Genomic DNA, 22548 nt, shown 5'->3' on the forward strand with positions numbered 1-22548 from the left:
AATTGAGTGGCCAGTGTATCCAGGCTAGCAGATAAAAATCTGTAAGAATCAAGAAATCTTATGTGAATAGGAACACCATTAACTTTAATTGTTTTGCTAATAGATATATATTTCTCATCATTTTCAGCTAAAATATTTAAATTCTGCTTCTCAAACCCCTCATATCTGATCAGATGATGGAAATCATAATTGGATGCTCCATGACAAAATATGGGGATAAATTTTGGTCTCTTGATCTGAATATTACAGCTATTACACAGGGCCATTTTGAATTTACCATCTGTATGAGAATGGTGTTTCACCTTGATATTTGTATCTGAAAATTCAGAATCACATACCGGGCATTTTTCTGCATTGTTGAAATCTTCAATCTGATCCTCTGTTAAAGGCAGCATAGGCTTTGATTTTAATAAAATATTAGATGCTATGTCACGGCACTCATTTTCTATTCTAAGTGCAAATATTTTGATGGCATCTGGCCCCATGTATGAATATTCTTTACTAACAACACCATCCTGTACAACCACATAACAAAAGCTGGAAGGTTCATGTAGCTGGTATGGTGTAAATGAAGATTCTTCAGGATCTGGATGGCACGATGCAAGAGATTTGAGGATTGATTCAAAATCATAGACAATATATGCTGGGTGTTCCAACAAGGCTTCAAATTTTTTGAATTTACAATTTTCACTTGGATTAGGCATCACCATATGAACAGGTTTATGATTGCCACAATATTTCAGATGCTCAATTAACTTGTTTTTTGCAATTTCTGCATTCACTTCCCGAACCCCATTTACCATTTTCCTGCCATCAAATACTCTTAAACATCTTCTACACAACTTAAATATTCTATTGGATTTGTCTAGTTGTGTTCTCACTAAAGCTTCAAGATTATGTATCAGAGTGTAATGATATGTGCCATCCCCTTCAATTAAGAGCAGATCAATCGGAATAGCAGATTCATCATCAATTGTACTGATTCTGAGAGGTTCTATCGAGCAATTGCCAGTGGAACAAATAAATACATTAATAGATAATTGTTTGCCATTGATATGCCTGGCCCTTTTTTCAAATTTATCAATATTCTGAACAGACATTGGATATTCTAAGCCCTTCATTGCATCGTCAAAAAGATGTTCATGTTGTTTGTAATAAGTTATTCTCTGAGGATTCCTTGAAACTGGATACAAAACAGCTAATATACACCACAAAAAGCATTTCTCATCATTATTTTCAATATTAACCACGGCTTGTTTGTTTTTAATATTATCAGGTAATGGCAGATATGTAGATCCTTGTAATGGGCAGAATTCAGAAATATTAACATATAACTTGTGTGGAGAGCCGCATAGGCTCCATCCAGACTCTTTTGCTGCAAATTCAGAGTGTTTAATATTCAATTGATCCATCAAACTGCTTATTATTGTGTCTGAATTTGCATTTGAATATACAGGTACAGTTTCTGTTATGTGGGGCTGTGTAAATTTTGTGCCATTTGGTTTCTTATATTGAGTATACAATTTGAGGGACAGCTTATAAGAGCCATTTTGTGCATTAAGAATTGCCTGCAGATCAGAATTTATACTGTTCAAAAAATTCTCAATGCCACATCTTGGCTCTGATACAAACCGGTAATCCCTAAGTTGGGCATTAAAACTGCTATGGATAGGTTCATAGCGTGGCTGCTTTGCAGGTCCAGCATTAACAGGTGCTTCATGCTTCCTTTTCACACCAGATGTGGATGGTTGTGGGGGCAATATTGATGACTGTACATAAGAATTACACTTATGCCATTTGTAATATGCCTTGCTTAATATTTTATGGCATCTTGGACACATTTTTGTGGTTTTTCTGCATTTCTTACGGTCACAAATACGGCAATGCCTAGCCCAATGAGAGCTAGATATATTTTTATTACACTGATTGCAATATTTTTGTTTTGGCATTTTTTCTTGTTGTTTATTATATAAGATTTTCTGGGCTTCAATTCAAAACTTTATACTTAATAAAAATATCAGTTGGGTTCAGCAGTTAGTGGCTGAGCTGGTGCTTTTATACCCAAACAACAGCAGTAACTAGGTTTTGGTGATAGTTTTGCTGATGTACAACACACTTCACCAGGTTTAAAACCTCATCTCTATATCAACTAAATACAATTAAAAATTGGATTTTGAACTGTGCAATAAATATTCTGTAAGTCTCACTTGTGTTTATATTAACAGAACAAGACAAAACCAGAATTGTATTCAGAATTGCATGTTTTCATACAAAAAGCCATATTTTTGACAAGTTTATAAACAACAATCACACAGATATAGCTTTTACACACATGGCCGAATCTGTCTGAGCAGAGGAGGTTTCAGATCTGGGAGCTATCAACTAGCAGTAATTATTCTCAAAATCTCACGTATGGAAATATTATTTTGCCACATGTATTTCAATCTTAAATATTTTATCAGGGCTCAAACCCCGAGCCTTTTGTTTACAAGACAACAATATTAACATTTTGCCATCAGGGGAGGCTTCACATTTTATGAGGACTTAAACCCGAACCTCCATACCTGAAGAATTAGGGTATAAGCCCCTCTTGCCATTGTTTTAAGTATGGGTAAATCTGTCTGTTGAGCCCTCGCCTTTTCTACACTAGAAATTCAGAATTTCTTAAAAATCAGAGCATATCACACCTGAAGAATTGGGGTATAGGCCCCATCTTGGCATTGTTTTAAGTGTAAGCAAATCTGATTGTTCAATCAAATAGCCTCGCCTTTTCTACACTTGTAAGTGGTGCTGGTTATAGCACAAACCCCACTACTCCCACGAAGTTGTCAGACTAGACCAGCGCGGCTCCTTGAATGAGTTTCATATTTCGATTATTTCAACAAATTTAATATATTTGCTTGTTTTTATGAATTTTCTTCACACTTAAAATGTCTCATTTACCATATACAAATAACAGTTGACTAGACAATTATTTTGTAACAAAGAAACAAAAGAAATGTAATTTTGTTCTATTTCTTTCATAAATAGCAGCTGCATTAGTAGTAATTAAACTAATTAATTAATTATAAGAATTAATAATTAATTAATTATAAGAATTATTAATTAATTTATTATTAATATTATTATTATTATTATTAAAGTATAATAAAGCAATGGTAATGTGAATTTGTAGAAAGTTTTCGAAATAACACCCCCCTTGATGAAATCCTGCGTACGCTACTGTAACAGTAAAGTCTTGTAAAGTTTCTGGCCAGAACTGAGTGTAATATTATGGGTAAAGGACACTAAAATATTCAAGAGCTCTCGGTAGTAAATGGGTGAATGTTTATATCATATTTACTAAAGAGTAGAGAGTGTTATTGTTATAATTCATACTTTGCCAAGTACGAATTCAACTTTATTTCTTCGTAAACATTAGTACATCGATTCAATCCTTGAACTGAATGTTATCTAGTAATTAATAAAAAAATATAATTCAAACACCCGTTGTTCTATTTTAGCTTAACTGTGATATGGTCTATTAAATGTAAATGATGCGATTCTTTGATTAAGGTTAGTGGATATTTTTCTTGGGCGAGCTCCAAGATCCAAATACATATAAGTGGTGACACAAAAAGTACGATTCCTTGAATTCTATTCAAAATGTTTTTATCAAGTTATATCAACAAGTAGACTTTGATGAAAAGAAGTAACTAGAACATCTCATTTAAGTGTTTTCATAACTGGTTAATTTCACATTAAACCTAGAGATTAGTGCTTACCACACTGCATTACACGACAATAATTTCGCAAGCTTATTAATGGATTGGTCAAAGTAAATATCGAAAGTTTTGAAAAGTTTGATTAGCGTGCTTTGTTCTATATTGAAGTACAATAAGGAGATTGCTAGGTTTGCGAAATAAGATGCTTCGAGGCAGCCTGGATTCGCAAACCGTCATAACAGAGTTGAGAAAAACTGTCCGTAAACATATGTATATGTAGACAGCACCAACAATAAAATAATGAAGAACCATTGACTGCCTTCAGTTTATTTTAGATGCCCCCTGAGCCCTTCCCACAAGTCTGCGATTCTTCAAGTAAAAAAATGGTGTACGTTTGAAGACTTTCTGTACCAAGAGGCTGCATACAGGCAGAAGAAGCAACTGTCCACTGAGGTTAGTGGTCAACTCACAATATTTCAATTGAAGGTTTTGATTCATCCTTCACCCTCATTATCGTGATTAGCTTTGTAATGATGAGATCATTACTTGATCCTTTTAATGTTATATGTTTATTAATTAACTTATTTGGACTGGTTGGTTCTTGGTTATTTTAGTGTTTTTAAATCCTGCATATGTAACTTTTGGATTTATTCCTGTATGTTTGTTATGGTTTCTTTGAATTCTTGGCCATTGAGATAGACGGGTGTATTGCTGGACAGCAGCATTAGCGGGGACCTGTAAATAGGAAGGGAATGAAGCAGTGGGACTCAGATTCTTGAGCGTTTGCAAAAATATAGTATCAGTGATCGGTTAGTTTCTATGAAATTTTCAGCCTCATCATTATCAGCGCATAGTTAGAGATTGGTCTCCAGCCTAACTATTGCCTATTTTTGTGGGAGCAGGAAAAGGTTTATTATCCATTTGCCTTGACTAATTTCACCCAACAGGTTGTTAGATGCTGGGGTATGCCCCAAGTTGATAGCTTCCTGAAGATGAGGCCTGCTCGAGAGAAAAAGTTTATTATCCACTCGGCCTCATATGTTTGGTGAAGTACTACGATGTGAAGAGCTATATTTTTCTTCAAGGGAGCGGCTGGGAAAGATTACTTATTGCTACGTGAACAGATGGGGATCTGTCACGTACCAGTTTCACACGATACAATGAATGTTGCAAGGAGGAATGGTTTCTCGGAATCGACAAGAGATGGCAGCACGCTATATAAAGAGGAGCTAAGGAAATTATAAAAAACTTAGAGCGGAGAAGAGGAATTATATATATTATAGTAAATTGAGAAATATATAAAAGAAGAGTTCAAATAATATAAAAGAAGTAAATAGAATGATGTATATAGTAAATTAAAAGAATTAAGAATATGGCCGCATATGAAACGTTTAGGAAAGCCATTAAGTGAGTAAATGAATTCAGAAATGTATCTCATCTCAATTTCTTTTTGATTCTCTGACGAGGAGAACATAGTCAGCTTTTGCATTCGTCCGTTCCCCGGTGGCGCTGTGGTCAATTAGATGTCCCAAAGCACTTTACGGTTGCGCTCTTTTTTTTTAGTCGCACTGGGCCATTGGCAGCGCTCGTTATTAGCGATCCTGGTTATTCCCTTTTGGTCGTTACATAGAAGGTGGCGCTATTGTCAGTTTAGTCGACTCTACTCATTTATATAAGTATAGCTTGGTTGCTGGATAATGCCAAAGAAAAAGGGGAAAGCGAGCGCATATATGTAATGAGAAAGACCCACGGAAAAAGGAAAGAAAACATATATAAGGCGTAAAGAAAAAGGAAGCGAGACGACGCAACTAGATTTCTTGTATATAGAAAAAATAATAAAAGAAGAAGAAGCCTATCCTATAATCAAAGAAAAAAGAAGAAGCCTTTTCTATAATCAAAGAAGAAAAGAAGAAGAAGCCTTTTCTATAATCAAAGAAGAAAAGAAGAAGAAGCCTTTTCAATAATCAAAGAAGAAAAGAAGAAGCCTTTTCAATAATCAAAGAAGAAAGGAAGAAGAAGCCTTTTCCAGAATCAAAGAAGAGGAAGCTTAGTCTATAATCAAAAGAGAAAAGAAGAAGAAGCCTTTTCCCAAATCAAAGATAGGAAGGAAGAAGAATCCTTTTCCCAGAAATTACGGGAAGAAGATTTCCTTTCAAGAAGAATGTAACCGACGTAAATTTTCGATTATATATATACAGATGGGGGACAAAATAATACGAACACCTGTGAATGTAGAGAAAATCTTTATTAATAAGGGGTTGGACCACCCTGTGACTGAAGTACACTTTGTATGCGACGTGGGATGGACGCATAGAGGTCATGCACAATGTTTAAGGGAATATGGAGCCATTCTTCCTCCAGAGCAGTCTCCAATTCCGAAAGTGTGGCTGGAGGCAGAGTTCGAGCACGAAGTTTGGACTCCAAATATCCCCACAAATGTTCTATAATGTTCAGGTCAGGAGACTGTGGGGGCCATTCAAGATGTCCTACTTCATCGTCATGTTCTTCAAATCATGTTTGGACAGACCCAGCAGTGTGGATAGGAGCGTTGTCTTGAAAAAGCGGTCGGTCCCCAGGAAATAAAGTTTGGACAAAAGGATGGAGATGATCCCCCAGAATGCTGCGATAGTGACTGGCATTGATCTCCCAATGCAGAAAAACAAGTGGTCCCACACCATGCCAAGATATTGCGCCCCATACCATAATGGACCCACCTCCATGCTTCACAGTCGGCAAGAGGCAGTCAGGATGAAATGCATCTCGAGGCGTTCTCCACACATAAACGCGCCCCGTGGTCTGAAATAACATGAATGTTGATTCATCAGACCAGATGACTTGTTGCCACTGCTGTGGGGACCAACTTCTGTGAGCTCTGCACCATTGGCGTCGCTTGACAGCATTACGTGATGTCACCAATGGCTTACGAATTGCCACTCGGCCATGAATGTTTGCAGCATGGAGTTCCCTTTTGACAGTTTTGGTTGAAATGGGGTCCTGGAGATGCCTGTTCATTTCAGATGTTATATCGGATAATGATTGCTTGTGCTTTCGGGCCACTATGCGCTTAAACACCCTCCTATCCCGAGCAGCAAGCTTTGTCTTTCGTCCACTGTTGTGCTTTGAAGACGCCATCTTACCTTGTGTTGTGTACGCTGTCATAACGGCTGATACTGTGCTCCTTGCACACCCAACAAGCTTTGAGATTTCAGTCACCGTGGCTCCAGCTGAACGTCCTCCAACAATCATGCCTCTTTGGAACTCTGTCAGGTCTGACATTGCAGTGTCTCTTGAGAGCGTATGATAGACGAATGCACCACCAATGACTGCTGTTGGCAAACTAATACCTTCCCCTTCACAGCCACTAGGTGGCAGACTTCAGTGCCAGGTGGTGCTGCTATACTGCCGGTGTGAAATGTGGCATACTTTTTCACAGGTGTTCGTATTATTTTGTCCCCCATCTGTATATTTCAATGTCGATATATATTTTCTCTGTATTTTTTGTATAGTTCTCAGAATATAGATCCGCATTTAACTATATCCTCTTGGCTATAAAACGCTTTCTTATTTGGAATTCTCAAACAAAGAACCTATCCCCTGAGATTAAGATATTTCTGTAGCCGTGGTAAATAACATTTTAAGTACGTACCCCCCAAGGGCGTAGCAGATCATAACTTACTTTCTTATAATGCACACACTTGCTATCCTTACATTATTTCAGTAAGTAAGACTTGAAGCTTTCCTGGCAGCGAATGATGAATAGATTATCTCGGACTATCGAGCAGGTGAGTTGTGGAAAATATTCCAAGCTTTCGAGAGCTAACGTCACTTTCATCTTCAGGGTTGAAGTGCAGTTCGGTTACTAGAAAGCCACTTCACACCAGAAATCATCAGTCTGTTCAAACACACACTGACCTCTACCTAGTCAGCTACGGTGGACAGTACTACAAACAAACCAACTGTGTGGCAATGGGCTCCCCTCTCTCGCCTGCCATAGCTAATTTTTTCACAGAAAACTTTGAGCACGAAGTGCTGCCCACAGCTACGTTGAAACCCGCCACCTTCTACAGATACGTCGACGACACCTTCATCCTCTGGCCGCACGGTAAAGAAACGCTTCAGCCATTCTTAGACCACCTCAACAATCAACACCCAAATATCAAGTTCACCATGGAAAACGAGAACAGCAGCCTGGCGTTCATGAATATTCTCATCCAACATAAGCCAGATGGATCCTTGGGACACAGTGTATACCAGAAACTGACTCACACAGATCTATATCTTAATGCCAACAGTTTTCACCACCCGTTTCTACGAGCTACAGTACTCTCTACTTTATTTCACCGGGCCATCTCCATCAGTGATACAGAGCATCTATCAGAAGAAATACAGCATCTTAGCACAGCTTCCAAACAGAATGGGTACTCTGAACACAACATCAACAAAACATTAAAACAAATACTGTCCAAGAAGTTGAGCACATCAGGGGATCCGGACACACCGGGGAATTCAGACACACTGGGGAATTCAGACACACCAGGGAATTCAGACACATCAGGGAACAAGGACACTCCCGGAAACCCGGACAAAGCTGACCAGAAGATAACCATCCTGTCTTACACCGAAAATCTGTCCAAAGTTATAAGCCGGATTCTCAGGAAACATAACATAAAAACCGTTCACAAACAACCTCCGAAGATCAGAAGCCAACTATGCAACCCCAAGGACGAGTTAGGACTCAAAACACCAGGCCTCTACCGTATTATCTGCAAATGCAGGAAAGCATACAATAGAACAGCGCTGTAAAGAACACCAAAACAACATCAAGTATTTCCATCCTGAAAAGTCTGGTCTAGCAGAACATTCAATCAATGAGGGACACAGACCAGGTTTCAGCAATACAGAAATCATAGCCAAAACTTCAAACTACTGGGACCACATCATCAAGAAAGCAATAGCTATTCATGAAGAAAAAGATAATCTTAATCGCGACATGGGGCTCGAACTAGACCCAGCTTGGTTAGCGTTAGTTAACCAGAACCGCACATGCAGCACACACGCCACCCGATTGGTCTGCCATCTTCACTGGGATCCCCCCCTCCAGGAACGTATATACACCAGGCTGACGCTCAGAACTGCACTTCAACCCTGAAGATGAGAGTGACGTTAGCTCTCGAAAGCTTGGAATATTTTTCACAACTCACATGGTCGATAGCCCGAGAGAATCTATTCTTCATTATTTTGTAGTAGTTGTTTCTAATTATAATCTAATTTAATATAATTCATTTTATGTAATAAATTGCACCTCTCTTTTTAATTTAAATTAATATTTCCTGTGGGAAAACACATATCTTCGACCATGTTTATTGTTACTGAAGGATTTTTTTTTTTTTTTTAATTCAATGGCTAGGCAAGTCTACACTCTCTCTCTTTGGGATGGGGGGACAGGGTGCACCAAGATGGGGATTTTCTGAATAACGGCCAAGTTTAACTTCATCTGACATGACATGACTTATATACACGTACAGGGAATTAGGCATTGTGTTATGATTTGAGTAAATACCTGTCAATTGCCAATTACGGTATTTCTGTTATATTCCACAGAACTTGAGGTACTGAAGATGTTTGAACCTAGGAAAAGGGTACAAAAATGTATGGGTATAAATGTGGAAGATGGGTGTAAATCGCAGTAAATACACAATATAACCCAGTACTTCTTAAGTATTGATAAAGAGTGACATAAAATAAGGAAAATACAATAGTTTTGTGTACCTGTGCCATTTAAATTAAAAACAAATAAAATTTGCAATTAAAATATATAATAAATGACAAACAAACCTCATTAAACTCTCTCTATCTTTCTTGTCCTTTACCAGAATGCTGACATTCCAATCCGTGAGCATTGGACGTCGTTTAACCAACACAAGCTGCCTGCATCGTTGTACTACACTTAATACACTGTGGCAACACTCCTTTCCGAATTCATATTCTTCTTCATCTAACCAGTAACCTTGCAAGTAACTATACTCTATGTAAGTTTTGTGTAAAATCCATTTTCCTGCAATAGAAAAGTGAATATACATGAGAAAAACATTATTTTTAAAGTCAACCTATGCTCAAGTAGGTTAATTACGACTGAATCTAGAGTTTAAAGTGAAATCTGAACCACTGTGCAATATGCCCATTGACGTCCGGAAAGGGGGGGGGGGGCAAGGGGATGCCATGACCCCCAAAAAAGAATGTACACCTCAAAAATTATATATTTCACATATAATTTCATTTCAGTCACAGTATTTTATGTTAATTATTATAAGTGCATTGAAGGAACAATAATTTCAGACTAAAACAGTGTTTTTTTGAGGAAGCATCACTATTATGGGGAAAAATATGCCTCCTTTGCCCCTGGAAAAATAATACCTTGCTTGCCCCTCCCAGGAAAAAATCCTGCGGATGTCCATGAATGTGCTCGACAGGAGATCAAATAAAGGACCCATTGGATACAAGAAAAACAGGTTCACAACAAAAAGTACATGGCAATCTGTGTAACATAATTAGTGATTCATATAATTATTGTTTATACATAAGCATGCACGCAGGTGATGCTGGTGGTTTCACTAGTGTAAGGTAAAAAAAAGTTAAAGTTCCCCATGCATATACAGGGTGTCTACCAAAATAAGAAATCCAAAATTCTTGACCTGTCTTTCTTTTTTCCCCTTTCTTATAACATTTATTTAATCGCTCCCTATTCAGGTATAGTTGGAAATTAAGAAAATAGATATTTTCATTCAATGAAAAACCCCTACCACAAGGTTGGTTAATGAAAACTGAAGCTGTGCTCTAACAAGAGATTTAGACTTGCTTTATGTGGGGACAAGACCGAAAAAATTCCTACCTTAGATCACCCAATCCAGGAATCAAAACCGGGTCTCCTGCATGGCAGTCAGACACCCTACCGACTAGACACTCTTACCACTAGTGTACATACACTACCGACAAAAAGTTTAAGACCACCAGGAGAAAGTGCCAAAAATCAGTAGAAATGAATGTATTTCGTAATTAATGTACAAGAAACAGATGTAAGATTCTGCTTGGCAATGTACAAACATAGGTACAGCCACTATACATACTAATGTCACCTCATATTTTGCTTTCATCAATATGTCCGCCATGGGCCTTAATGACAGCAGTGCAAACACGTGGCATGCGCTCCAATAGTTTTTCCAGATAGGATGGTTGAATGTTACGCAAGGCATCGTTGATGAATTCCCATAGCTGTTGAGTGTTGCTGGGTACCTTCTTCCTGATGTCCCTATCGATTTGGTCCCGTAGCAGTTCAATTGGTGAAAGATCAGCAGACTGTGGTGGCCACGTCATGAGAATTAATGCCCCTTCTGTTGCCTTGAATTAACTTTTAGACTGAGAGAGCATTTGCTTTCTTTTGTATTTTCTCCATCACTTTTGTTACATCTTACAATAAAAAAAAATCTTCATATAATTTTTGAGGCACACACACTTTACCCTAGCTCTAGTGATGACTAAAAGAAACCTGCAAGGGTCTCTATGAAAGCTAGAAATGGTCAAAAATAGGAAATTATGTTTTCAACCAAATGAGACACAAACAGTGGCGGAGCGTGACCTTTCCAACAGTGTAAGTCTATCATGATGAAGGTTATTTCCCGTTGTGCTTATTTTTGGGCTGACATGGTTAGTGATTTATCCACACACATCGACCCCTCCCCCCATTTTTTCATAGGAAATTATGTTTTCAACCAAATGAGACACAAACAGTGGCGGAGCGTGACCTTTCCAACAGTGTAAGCCTATCATGATGAAGGTATTTCCCGTTGTGCTTATTTTTGGGCTGACATGGTTAGTGATTTATCCACACACATCGACCCCTCCCCCCATTTTTTCAGAACACTTCCCTGGAATTTTTCACCAAATTAAAAATTCTGGATAAATCCCTGGGATTGGTGTTTTCTTTGCTAGGCTGTGTATCTCCTACATTTCATCTGATAATTAAGTCAGTCTTATTCCTATCACAATGACTAACGTAACGATAAAAAATATGCAAAGTTAGATAAAATGAATAATAATAATAATATAGAAACAAAAACAGAAGGAAACAGAAAAGTGCAGAATACTTTTTACAACCGCATAACCAAGTATCAGCTTCGTACCCTGAATCACAAAATCGGCACACTTTATTTTTCGTTTCTGTTACTATGCCTGCTAGAGAAGGAAGGTGTGGGCCTACCTACATCCACAAGTTTCTTCTTGGCAGCAAAATCCTTGCTGGATAACGGCGTCTGCACCAAGTTCTCCACCCCACCACACAATCACACTCGTTTTATTACATAATGCACTTCACTATCACACAACAGCACAGGGCCGACAGTCCACTTTGAATAGATGGAATTCGCAAAAGCAATATCTCGACAACAAGAACGGGGAAACAAAAAGAAACCTGATCCAAAATTGGTCACTGCTCAAAGCAGTGATCTTTCGGACTGTGAGAGGAATATCCCTTTCGGATAAAAAAAATCCCTCTCTTGCCTTAAAATTCCCTATATTTAGTAAAAAAAAAAAAATACAATATTAATTATAAAAGAAATGCTCACTAATTGTAGGGACATATCCAGAAATTTCTATCAAAGGACATGTAAGTGCTTTCTTAGGATACTGTAAAAGCAAATGTAGCACCTAAAAGATCATAAACAGGCTTTTCGAACGCTGTTCGAAGAGTGTTTGAAACACGGACTACGTAATTAATAGTATTTGGTTCACATTTGACATGAGATTTGTAAAATTGGTTCAATCTTCAGCTTTCATTAACATTATTTATTTATTTTTGCACTTTTTAGCTCAATTATTACCAGCTGAGTTCATACATAAACGGAAAACAGAGATCTTAATATTTCTGATGTTTATGCTCTCTTATAAGCTAAAAACAGAAACAAGAATTTAGCACATCAATGTGTATCTAGTTTTCCCGTATCCCGCTCATTTTTAGGTTTCTCCTTTTTCCCCTTCCTGTTAGATTTTTGCTTCAGAATTGTCTTTTCCTGGGAAAAAAAACCTCCTTGAAGCACCACCGGCTCAAATTTCCTTTGCAGTCAACCATTCATACCCGACAACGCTGGAGCCCCTCCTTTTGCAGGACCTGTGTCTCGCTGGCGCGTATTCAGTGAAGCCAACCCAAGCATAATGGTGCTAAATTTCGCACAAGTTTAAAAAGTCGTTTGTAAGTTGGGGATATAAATAAAACAAGAGGGGCACTTTTCGTTCTGGTTGAATTTTCTCAAACTTTTCACGTATAACGTCGAACCCATGCCGTTGGTTGAACCATTCGAATTTATATTTATATTTTTGTTATAAATTAATATTAATAATATGAAAATCACAGAACAATTTAGTAGTATGTAGCATAATTTCGGAGTTTAAACGACACCATGGATGTCCAGAAGAGGCAAGGCAAGGAGACACTTCCTGAAAAATGAATGTCAACCATTTTCACACATACAATTTCATTTCAGTCACATCAAATTGTTAATTATTGTAAGGGCGTTGCAGAAAAATGTTAACTTCAAATTGAATTAGTATATTTTGAGAAGGGAAATATACCTAGTTTACCCCAACCCCTGAAAAAAAAATACTTTGCTTAATCCTTCCTGGTGGAAAGAAATACTGCGGACGTCCATGAACAACACTTTTTCTAAACATGGGGTTTGCAACGCTGCTGTAAGCCTGTGGCCGTAGGTTTACAAACCTATGGTTTGGCTCGCTCCTCTCCCTATATTCCTTGCTCTTCTCCATCCAGATACGGTAGGCACCATGGGTAGGCACTGCTCCTTCGCGGTCAGAAATTTGTAAGGCAACATTCAGACGGCTTACAACTTTCCGCAAGAAAAAGGCAGGAGTTCCCATTTGTCCCCTGGTGCTGAAGTGTTGCAATCTAACAAACAGGATCTCGAAGACTGGTATCGGGCCTAGTTGAACTTTGAAGTTTTTACTAATTTTGCCATATAATTACATACATTTTACTAGAACTAATAAAGTGTAAGCCCGGCTTACATGGACACTCTGCGCCTGGACACAAATGTATTCTCAGTATTGATTAATACTCCCAACTAAAAAAATATACTTCGTCTTGGAGTTCTATTGCACTACTTAAAGTTCATTTTTACAATCCTGCTATAAATAATAGGCTATAATACGTATATATTAGGCTGGCTCTATGCCATAATAGTTGCACCAATATATGGCATAGTATCACATTGTAAGTTTGTTGATAATTTTATTTAATAAACAAATCAAATAATCAGTATTTTATTGTAGACAATTAAATGTCGCCACCAAATCTATGTATACACATAAACATGTACAGTCTTAGAGAGTCGGAAATTAGCAGGGAGAGTTTATCAAAGTAGACCTCCATCCCTCAGCTCTTATCATCGTCCTTTTCTTTTCCTGATTAAGATCCTCCTTTGAAGGATTGAAAAATGGATTTTCTCTGATTATTATTAATGATATTTAACCCTTCATTGGTATACCTATTCCAGAGTAACGTGGTTGGTTTTTTGTCATTCTTTTAAATATATTTTTTCATTTATCATATTAAGAGTCTATAAACATTTAATTGCCTAATATATATCACTTATAAGTTAAAATTTATCTTGTTTTTTTTTGTATAATAACTAGGGATGGGCCGATATGAAATTTTGGCCAATACCGATAAAGTACCGATATAAAATTTACCGATACCGATAACCGATATTCTACCGATCTGATATAAAATTAGAAATAGTCCTTGAAGAACCTGACATGTTCATTGATCTCCTTAATAAATGTGGGTTTCGAGGTGACTGCAGTGCAGAAGAAGTTGAATATTTAGACAATTACTTTTTTAGAAAGTAGGGCATCGAGATTATCCATAAAAATTACAACAAAATGGCAGAATTTTGCACTAAATTATGAGATATTTTTCGATATATCGGATCGGTAAAATAATCGGTAAATTTACCGATAAACCGATACAGCGATATGCCTATATCGGCCGATACCAATAGAGTACCGATTAATCGGTCCCATCCCTAATAATAACAAATACATGACATGTCCTTCCCGGACGTATGAACAGACTGTTGAAGTACACCATCCCGTCTGATAGATATGAATCTTGTGCGGGAAGTTACAAGATTAATGGAAGTGCATGAGAGAAAGATTGTGCTGTTACTGTGATTTCTTTTTGTGAGTTTCGTTATGATGTACAACTTTGGTTCTTTTTAAATTGCATAATCAAGATAAATAGATTCTGAATTCATATGTTAAAACATATTCATATGTTAAAACGTAAGTTCTGTGTTTTTGTTTCTATTTACTGCAAATCTTAATGTTTTCCCATGCCCTGGGAGGTATCACGCGTATACCAATATACAGTCTCATGTTTCTCATTCTCAATTTGTATTGAGATAAATATATTGTTATGACTATTAATAATATCCTATGGTTGAATCGTGCCAGATTCAGATGGTTGAATCTGGCATGACCGTGTCAATAATTTGGCACACAGAACATGGGGTGAAGAATACATTGTACATTAGCTTTGTTAACTGTTGTAACGTGCGTTAGGTTTGCAGTTGACTCAGAACTTTTGATACGCAACAATGGAAAAGAAAATATTAAGAAGTGGAAGCAAAGGTTCATATGTTGATGAAAGCACAGTTCATGTGTTTTGCTGTGAGACTACATCAAGGCTTGATGATACGTTTGTTTGCACTGAGTGTCATAATACTTTTCATTTGAATTGTGCAAAGCTAAAGTCACCAAAGGAAAGTAATTCTCCTTGTGAATTAACATGTCTCGCATGCAAAGAAAAACTTGCAGTACCTGTTGTTCCTGTTACTGCTGATTTGCTCGCGTCATTGCAGCGAATGCTGGAGGCAAATTCCAGCAGTCTGGAAGCTAAAAATGGCAGAAAATTCTAGTAATCTAGAATCTAGAATGTGGGAACATTCTGATAGCTTGGAGGCGTCCAATTCAGAGATGGGACGGAGGATCGAACAACTGACTCTGAAAATGTCTGAGGGACAGCAGAAATTGAAGGAAAGCCTTGAAATTGAGATGATGAGCTTACGTCAAGCATGTCAGTCAAATTCTCAGCAGCTGGAATCTAAACTCCATGAAACAGTTATGTTGAGGGAAGAAGCTGAGCAGACCAAGGAGGACTTCCGAAAGGAAATCACTGAAACTCAGAGCGGTTTCAGGGAAGAAATGTCCATAGAGTTTGACAACCAGGTGACCAGTATGGCATATCAGCTGAGAGAAACCCTGAATTTGTGAGTTGAAGAGACGGTGGAGGAAAAACTTAAAGGCACAGAGGGTCCTAGAGAGAATGTTGAAGAGTGGAAAAATTATATGGAATCCAAACAAGGGAAGCTTTCTTCAGACATGCGTAATCTTTGTGATGAAGTGGCTCAAATTTCAACCACTTTAAGCAAGTTGCCACTCTCCGGTGAACCAGAGTTACCGCTGGTGGACCAGCTGGGTGCGCCTTTTCGAAGGTTGCTGTCCGCTAGTCGTTCTGAGGTCTCTTCGAGGCAACGAAACCGTACACATGTGTATATATATATATATATATATATATATATATATATATATATATATATATAAAAACGCCACAGAGAGGTCGTTTCCAGTTCTTCAGGCAGCGAGTAGACTTTCTCGGAAAAGAGAAAAGAAAGAAAATCTCGAACCAATGCTACGCGTGGTGGGATGACTCCCCAGATGGCCAACCTGAATTCCATGCGGAAATTCGATGGAAATATTATAGCCACTTCGGCTGAGAATTATCTGAAAGAATTAGATACCAACCTTGAGATCCTTCAGATCCTGCATAGATACAGGCTGGAGATTATTCCTCGTTTGCTAACTGGCATGGCTTATCATTGGTTCTACTCTCATAAGAATGATTTCCACACATATTCAGAGTTCCGTAGGGCGTTTAAGAGGCGTTTTGCATCTTCAGAGGCAAAAGAAAGGGAGTTGGCATCTGTTAGGGCCAAACGGTACAACAAAAACAATGACAATAGTTTGGAAGAATATGTTTGGTCTGTATACTCTGCTTACAGAAACTGAGTAGCCAATACACAGAGCAGGAGGTGGTAAACCTCATAATCGGCCAATTGCCTTATAGAGTGAAGCAATTGTGTATGGCCCACGCTCCCGTAACTGTTGATTTGCTTGCAGATTTTGTTAAGAGATACGAGCAAGCGGAAGAGCAGGATGCTTGGCGAACTGCATGGAGGAAGGAGAATCCTACTCACCAGAACAACAGAGATATTCCAGGCAACTCGGAAAACAGAAACCCAAGGGTTCGTACGGTCCAGAGGCAGAATAATTACCGTGAAAATTGCTCTGCAGGTCCATATATTAGAAACGGCAATAGTTATCGTCAACAAAGCCAAAATAGACAGACGTGAGTATGCTGCTGCCAGATACAAACCTTGTGAGAGGCCATGAACTGAGAACCGTTTATCTTCACCGGAGCACAGTGGACCTTTGAGGGAAGGTCGTACCTCTCCACGATTGCAAGTGGCGAGAAGTGGCTTACAAACAGATGCTGCAGTGTCGTACCCTAGCAATGAGCAGCAACAGAGCATCGAGCTGACCAGAAATTTTTGCTGGGAGAATGGATCAAATCTCGACCAGGTGTGGGATTTTACCCCACGCCTGGCATAGAAATGTCCCCTTCTGATGTCGGGCGGTCTCTGATAGAACTGGGGCCTGCAGAAAATATTTCCCAGTCTGTAAATAATGATCTGAAGCTGGTGTTTGTTATTAATCATGAAGAGAGTGAGTTTCTTTACAATTTGTGTCATGCTAGTCAGTCTAAAAACTTTGGAAGAGCACCTGAGTTCAAGGCACGTGTTGCAAATGTTGATATCACTTGTATAGTGGACACTGCAGCTGAAATATCTGTTCGGAGTCTAGATGTTTGGAAGAAAATAAAGCAAAATTTGCCAGGGACCATGTTACAAGCTACTCCAGAGGTGCTACTTATTGATTTCGCTGGAAAAAGTCAAACACGAGTTGAGGGAAAGCACAGAATTGTGCTGGAAATTGCTGAGAGCACCATACCTTTAGAAATTTTTGTTGTGAAGGATTTGCCTTCGGACTTATTATTGGGTTATCCGTTCCTGCAGAAATATGAAGCAGAGATCAATCTCAAGCATAAAATATTGTATTTAATAGTGGATGGAGAGCCAATTGAGCAAAAGCTAGATTATGAGGATTCCGTTAAGCAGATGAGCGTCCGGAGGATTGAAGCTAGCTACGATAAATGGGCTACACCGCTAGAGAATATAAGAGAGAAGATTGACTCCAATGAATTATTGACTAAGGAGAAAAGAGCCGAATTGTTCGAGATATTTATTGCACATAGTAAGGTGTTTTCAGAGAGGCCTGGCACCGTCAAGAACTTAAATTTGTGATATTCATTTGTCGAGTACAGTTCCAGTGAGTCAAAAACCGTACCCGATTCCAGTGGCAAAAAGGGAAAAACTGGAGGCTGAGCTGCAAAAAATGGAAAGATTGGGGAATAATTGTGCCTTGTAACTCTCCATAATTGAACCTGCTAATTGTTGTGGACAAACCGGATGAGTCTGTACGTCCGTGTGTAGATTTTCGGTTGTTGAACAAGTTTGTTATTGTTCCTAGAAGTTCTGTTGAACCAATAGACGAAGCACTTCAGAAATTTAAAGGTGCCAAGTACTTCACTAGTGTTGATTTGGTATCCAGGTATCTGCAGATTGCTGTAAAGCAAGAATGCCAGTCATACACTGCATTTTCGTATAAAGGAAGACAGTGGATGTTTACAAAAATCCCTTTCGGAATAGCTAACGCAGTTTCAGTTTTTGTTTCAGCTATGCATTCTATATTTGGGCCCGAAACTGATTAATTTCTGTCCCAGTATATCCACGATTTATTACTCTTCAATAGTGATTTGCAGAAACCTTTAAGTTGGAATGACGGTGAAGTTGAAGAAATGTGACTTAGTTAAGTCGGAAATATTATATTTAGGCCATACTGTTCCTGGGGATTCCATTCAAACTGATCCTAAGAAAAACGACGCCATTTTAAATTTTCCTAGACCTAGAAATAGAAAAGACGTTAGGAAATTTTTGGGACTTGCCGGTTGGAGGAGAAAGTACATTGAAAATTTTGCAGTGAAAGTGCAACCACTTACTTATCTTTTGTCCAAAAATGTGAAATTTCAATGGACAGAAGTAGAAAATGAAGCTTTCGAATTGATGAAACTTGATTTGGTCAGTGCACCTGCGCTATCGCAACCAGATTTTACTAAAGAATTTTGTCTACAGTCAGATGCATGTAGAAAAGGGCTTGGTTTCGTTTTGTTCCAGACAGATGGACATGATATTTTCGTTATCCAATATGCTAGCCGAAAGTTACGTAACAATGAACTTCATTTTTCTGTTCATGAACTTGAGTGACTTGCTATATTATTTGGAATAGAACGCTTTGCAGTCTATCTTAAGGGGTGAAAATTTAAAATTTATACTGATCATAAAGGACTACAGTGGCTGCAAAATGGTAAAAATTGGAACAGTCGATTGACCCTCTTTGAAAATCCAATCATATGAGTTTGAAATAGTGTATGTTAGTGGAAAGGAAAATATTATTTCTGATACGTTATCTAGATATCCTGTGAAGGCAGATAGTGAGAGCAAGCTGGAGTCTGATTGTCTGCATTACCACATAAATTTTCTCTGGGAAGAAGATAAAGAAGTGAGTGATTGGAAAGAAGCCCAGGCTAAAGATTCTTTTTGCAGTGAAATGATTGCTAAACTTCAGCAACCTACTGAAAACGAAGATGCAGGCATGACCAGGTTACGGAAGTCCTTTAAACTTCATCATGGATTGCTGTTTAGAAGTTACAGTGGAGAGGCTCCACAGTACAAGTTGTGTGTTCCGAATTCCAGACATCCCGAGCTGCTGAAAAAAATTCATGATGACGGCGGTCATTTTGGTGTTGGACAGTGTTATAGGCAATTGCAATATTATTGGAAAAAAATGAAACCTGATATTTCTAACTATATCCGTGATTGTCTGATTTGTGCAAAAGTGAAGCCTGACAAGTTAGGTATCATGAAGGAAAAGCTCCACATTAGTGGAAAGGAACCTCGTGAGATGCTTTCCATTGACCTTATTGGAAAGTTACCGCCTTCTTCAGGGTACTATTATATTCTCAGCCTTATAGATGTTTTCTCCAGGTCCGTCACAGTTTATCCTGTGCGGAAGGCTAGTACCGCTGAGATAATTCGCTTAATGAAGGAGATATATTTCGCCCATTATCCAGCTGTTAAACTAATTTTGTCGGATAGAGGATCCCAGTTCACTTCCCGGTCATGGCAGAGTTTCATTGAATCCATGGGAATGAAACACGTTTGTACGATGCCCTACCACCCCCAAGGAAACCTAGTGGAGAGAGCCAACCAAGAGATAACTCAACTTAGAGTTTATTGCCAGCACGATCACCAGATTTGATCCAAGCATCTTTATGAAGTTGCCTGGTTAATTAACAATTCTCTTTCTGAAGTTACAGGATATTCACCCATTGAATTGTTTTTTCACCATTCAGTTCCACCACAAGTGCTAAGAGACTTTCCATGGCCTGAGTCAGAAGATGGTGAGAAAGACTGGCAGAGTAAGGTTGTTCAAGTGCAGTTAAGGGAACGATATGCTGTGCAGAGGCGGAAACTGAAGCAGAAGTGCCATGCTTTGCAGTTGAAGGAGGATGACCTGGTGCTGCTAAGAAGTCATCGTCCAAGTTCAGCTGTTATCCGAACCATTTCCAAGTTGTTTTATTTGTGGACAGGACCGTTCATAGCTACCCAAGTGAAATTCAACATGGCAGTGTTATTGGATACAAAAACTCGCAAGGAAGTGTGCAAGGTGAATTTCGACAATCTGAAGATTTTTAATTGTTCTCCAGACATGAGGAAGATACTTTTAGACGGTTTAATCCAAAATCTTCTAGACTGTGAGTGCTTCCACGAGTCGTCGTCGATTTTGTTTCTCAATGGAGGGGGTGATTGACATGTCCTTCCCGGACGTATGAACAGACTGTTGAAGTACACCATCCCGCCTGATAGATATGAATCTTGTGCGGGAAGTTACGAGATTAATGGAAGTGCATGAGAGAAAGATTGTGCTGTTACTGTGATTTATTTTTGTGAGTTTCGTTATGATGTACAACTTTGGTTTTTTTTAAATTGAATAATCAAGAATATATATATATATATTCTTATGACTATTAATAATATCCTATGGTTGAATCTGGCACAATCATGTCATACAATATTACTGATTACCTATTATCAAATACAATTTATCAAGAAAAACATAGCAATTTTCATAATTTTATTAGGAATTTAATTTTGATAACTAATTTGCATAACATAAGTAATAAATTCCATAATTTATTACTTGTTGATGAGAGGGATGTACATTCTACTTCCTAGTTTCATTCTTATTAATATATTGAGGAAAAAGGACAAGTAAATTAGGTTCATCTTCATAAGATGTGTTGCTATGATGATCACTTTTCAATGACTTCTCAACAACATTATTTCTGGGTCATGTGAATCAAACACTCTACACAGATCTTTTCCTTTCTCATCATTTGGTTCAGCAAGTCATGTTGGGAACTGTTATTCCTCAATCAAGACAAATAGAGTTAATTTAGCCAGAAATAGCAGAAGTAATATGTGAATGGAGTCAAATAAAATAATTACCAAAGAATCAGAACATAAAACAGTGATACAACATGAATTCAGTGAACACAGAAATAAAATATGTTTGCAGAAAATGGTTACGCAGTTGGTAGTTGGTATATGTGTGAGCATGGAGCAATGGAAAATGAAGGCCAGTCTAAAATTATATATTTCACACACAAAATTTCAAATGCCTCAGTCAATTGTGTTAATTATTATGAAGGATTGAGAATTACAAGTAAGACTGGTATAGATAGTTGCAGGAATACTATATCTTCTAACTGAACTGCGTTTTTGTTTGCTTGTCCCCTACCTTCGGAAGAAAAATCATGCACCTGATCGCAAACAAATGTTATTCATGTAAATTATAATTTTTACCTGATGCTAGAGCAGCAGTGATTTTTTCTGTCTGTGAAAATGTTGATGCTATAACATGTGTGCATGTTGGATCAAATTCCTTGCTCACAAGGACATGAGCTCCAAGAACTTGAGCCATCCGGGTAAGCTCTTCCCTGTCATCAGTTAAAATTTTAGAAAATGCAATCCTTCTAGTCATCTTCTCTTCCAACTTTTGTGCCTGAAATGATAAAAAAAAATTATTTTACCTCTTCCTTTGGAAAATATACTAATACAATATCTTATCAAAATCTTAAAATACAGGGTGTCCCAATAAAATGTATACACGATTTGAATGATATAACGCCAGTGATTATTAAGATAAGTTCATTTTCAAAATTTTTAAAAATCTACAGACATCAATAATTTTCTTTGCCAAACGCCTATTTTCAAACTGATGACTGTACTGGTCCAGGCACTGCTGGAAATGCGAAGCATTGGAATCCAAACATCAAGAATAATAATTATGTTTGCATTCTCGTTCAATGGCTGCCTCCCAATTCGTCGATTCTTGCCAGTTTTGTACTGCAATGCAAAGTTTATCTTTTATGTAACCCTGTACAGAAAATCTTAGTGGTGTGAGGTAGGGCTGGCCAGATCCGGATCCTTAGGATCCGGATCCTAAAATTTTTCGGATCCGGATCCGCGGATCCGGA

At 38.0% G+C, this 22548-nt stretch overlaps 1 protein-coding gene across 1 annotated transcript in view; it reads right to left on the minus strand.

Annotated features, from left to right (window-relative positions):
- LOC145982659 (uncharacterized) overlaps window positions 1–22548 on the minus strand; it is a 217447-nt gene that overhangs the window by 178192 nt on the left and 16707 nt on the right. Inside the window, exons 2-3 of the mRNA XM_083116033.1 lie at window positions 21875–22073; window positions 9540–9759 (exon numbers count right to left, since the gene is read on the minus strand). Of these exons, the coding sequence (XP_082972159.1) occupies window positions 9540–9759; window positions 21875–22073 (419 nt within the window). The remainder of the gene's footprint in view (window positions 1–9539; window positions 9760–21874; window positions 22074–22548) is intronic.

This window comes from Lepisma saccharinum, unplaced genomic scaffold (assembly GCF_977018435.1).
Source record: "Lepisma saccharinum unplaced genomic scaffold, izLepSacc3.1 HAP1_SCAFFOLD_291, whole genome shotgun sequence".
In the NCBI taxonomy this organism is placed as follows: Eukaryota; Metazoa; Arthropoda; class Insecta; order Zygentoma; family Lepismatidae; genus Lepisma; species Lepisma saccharinum.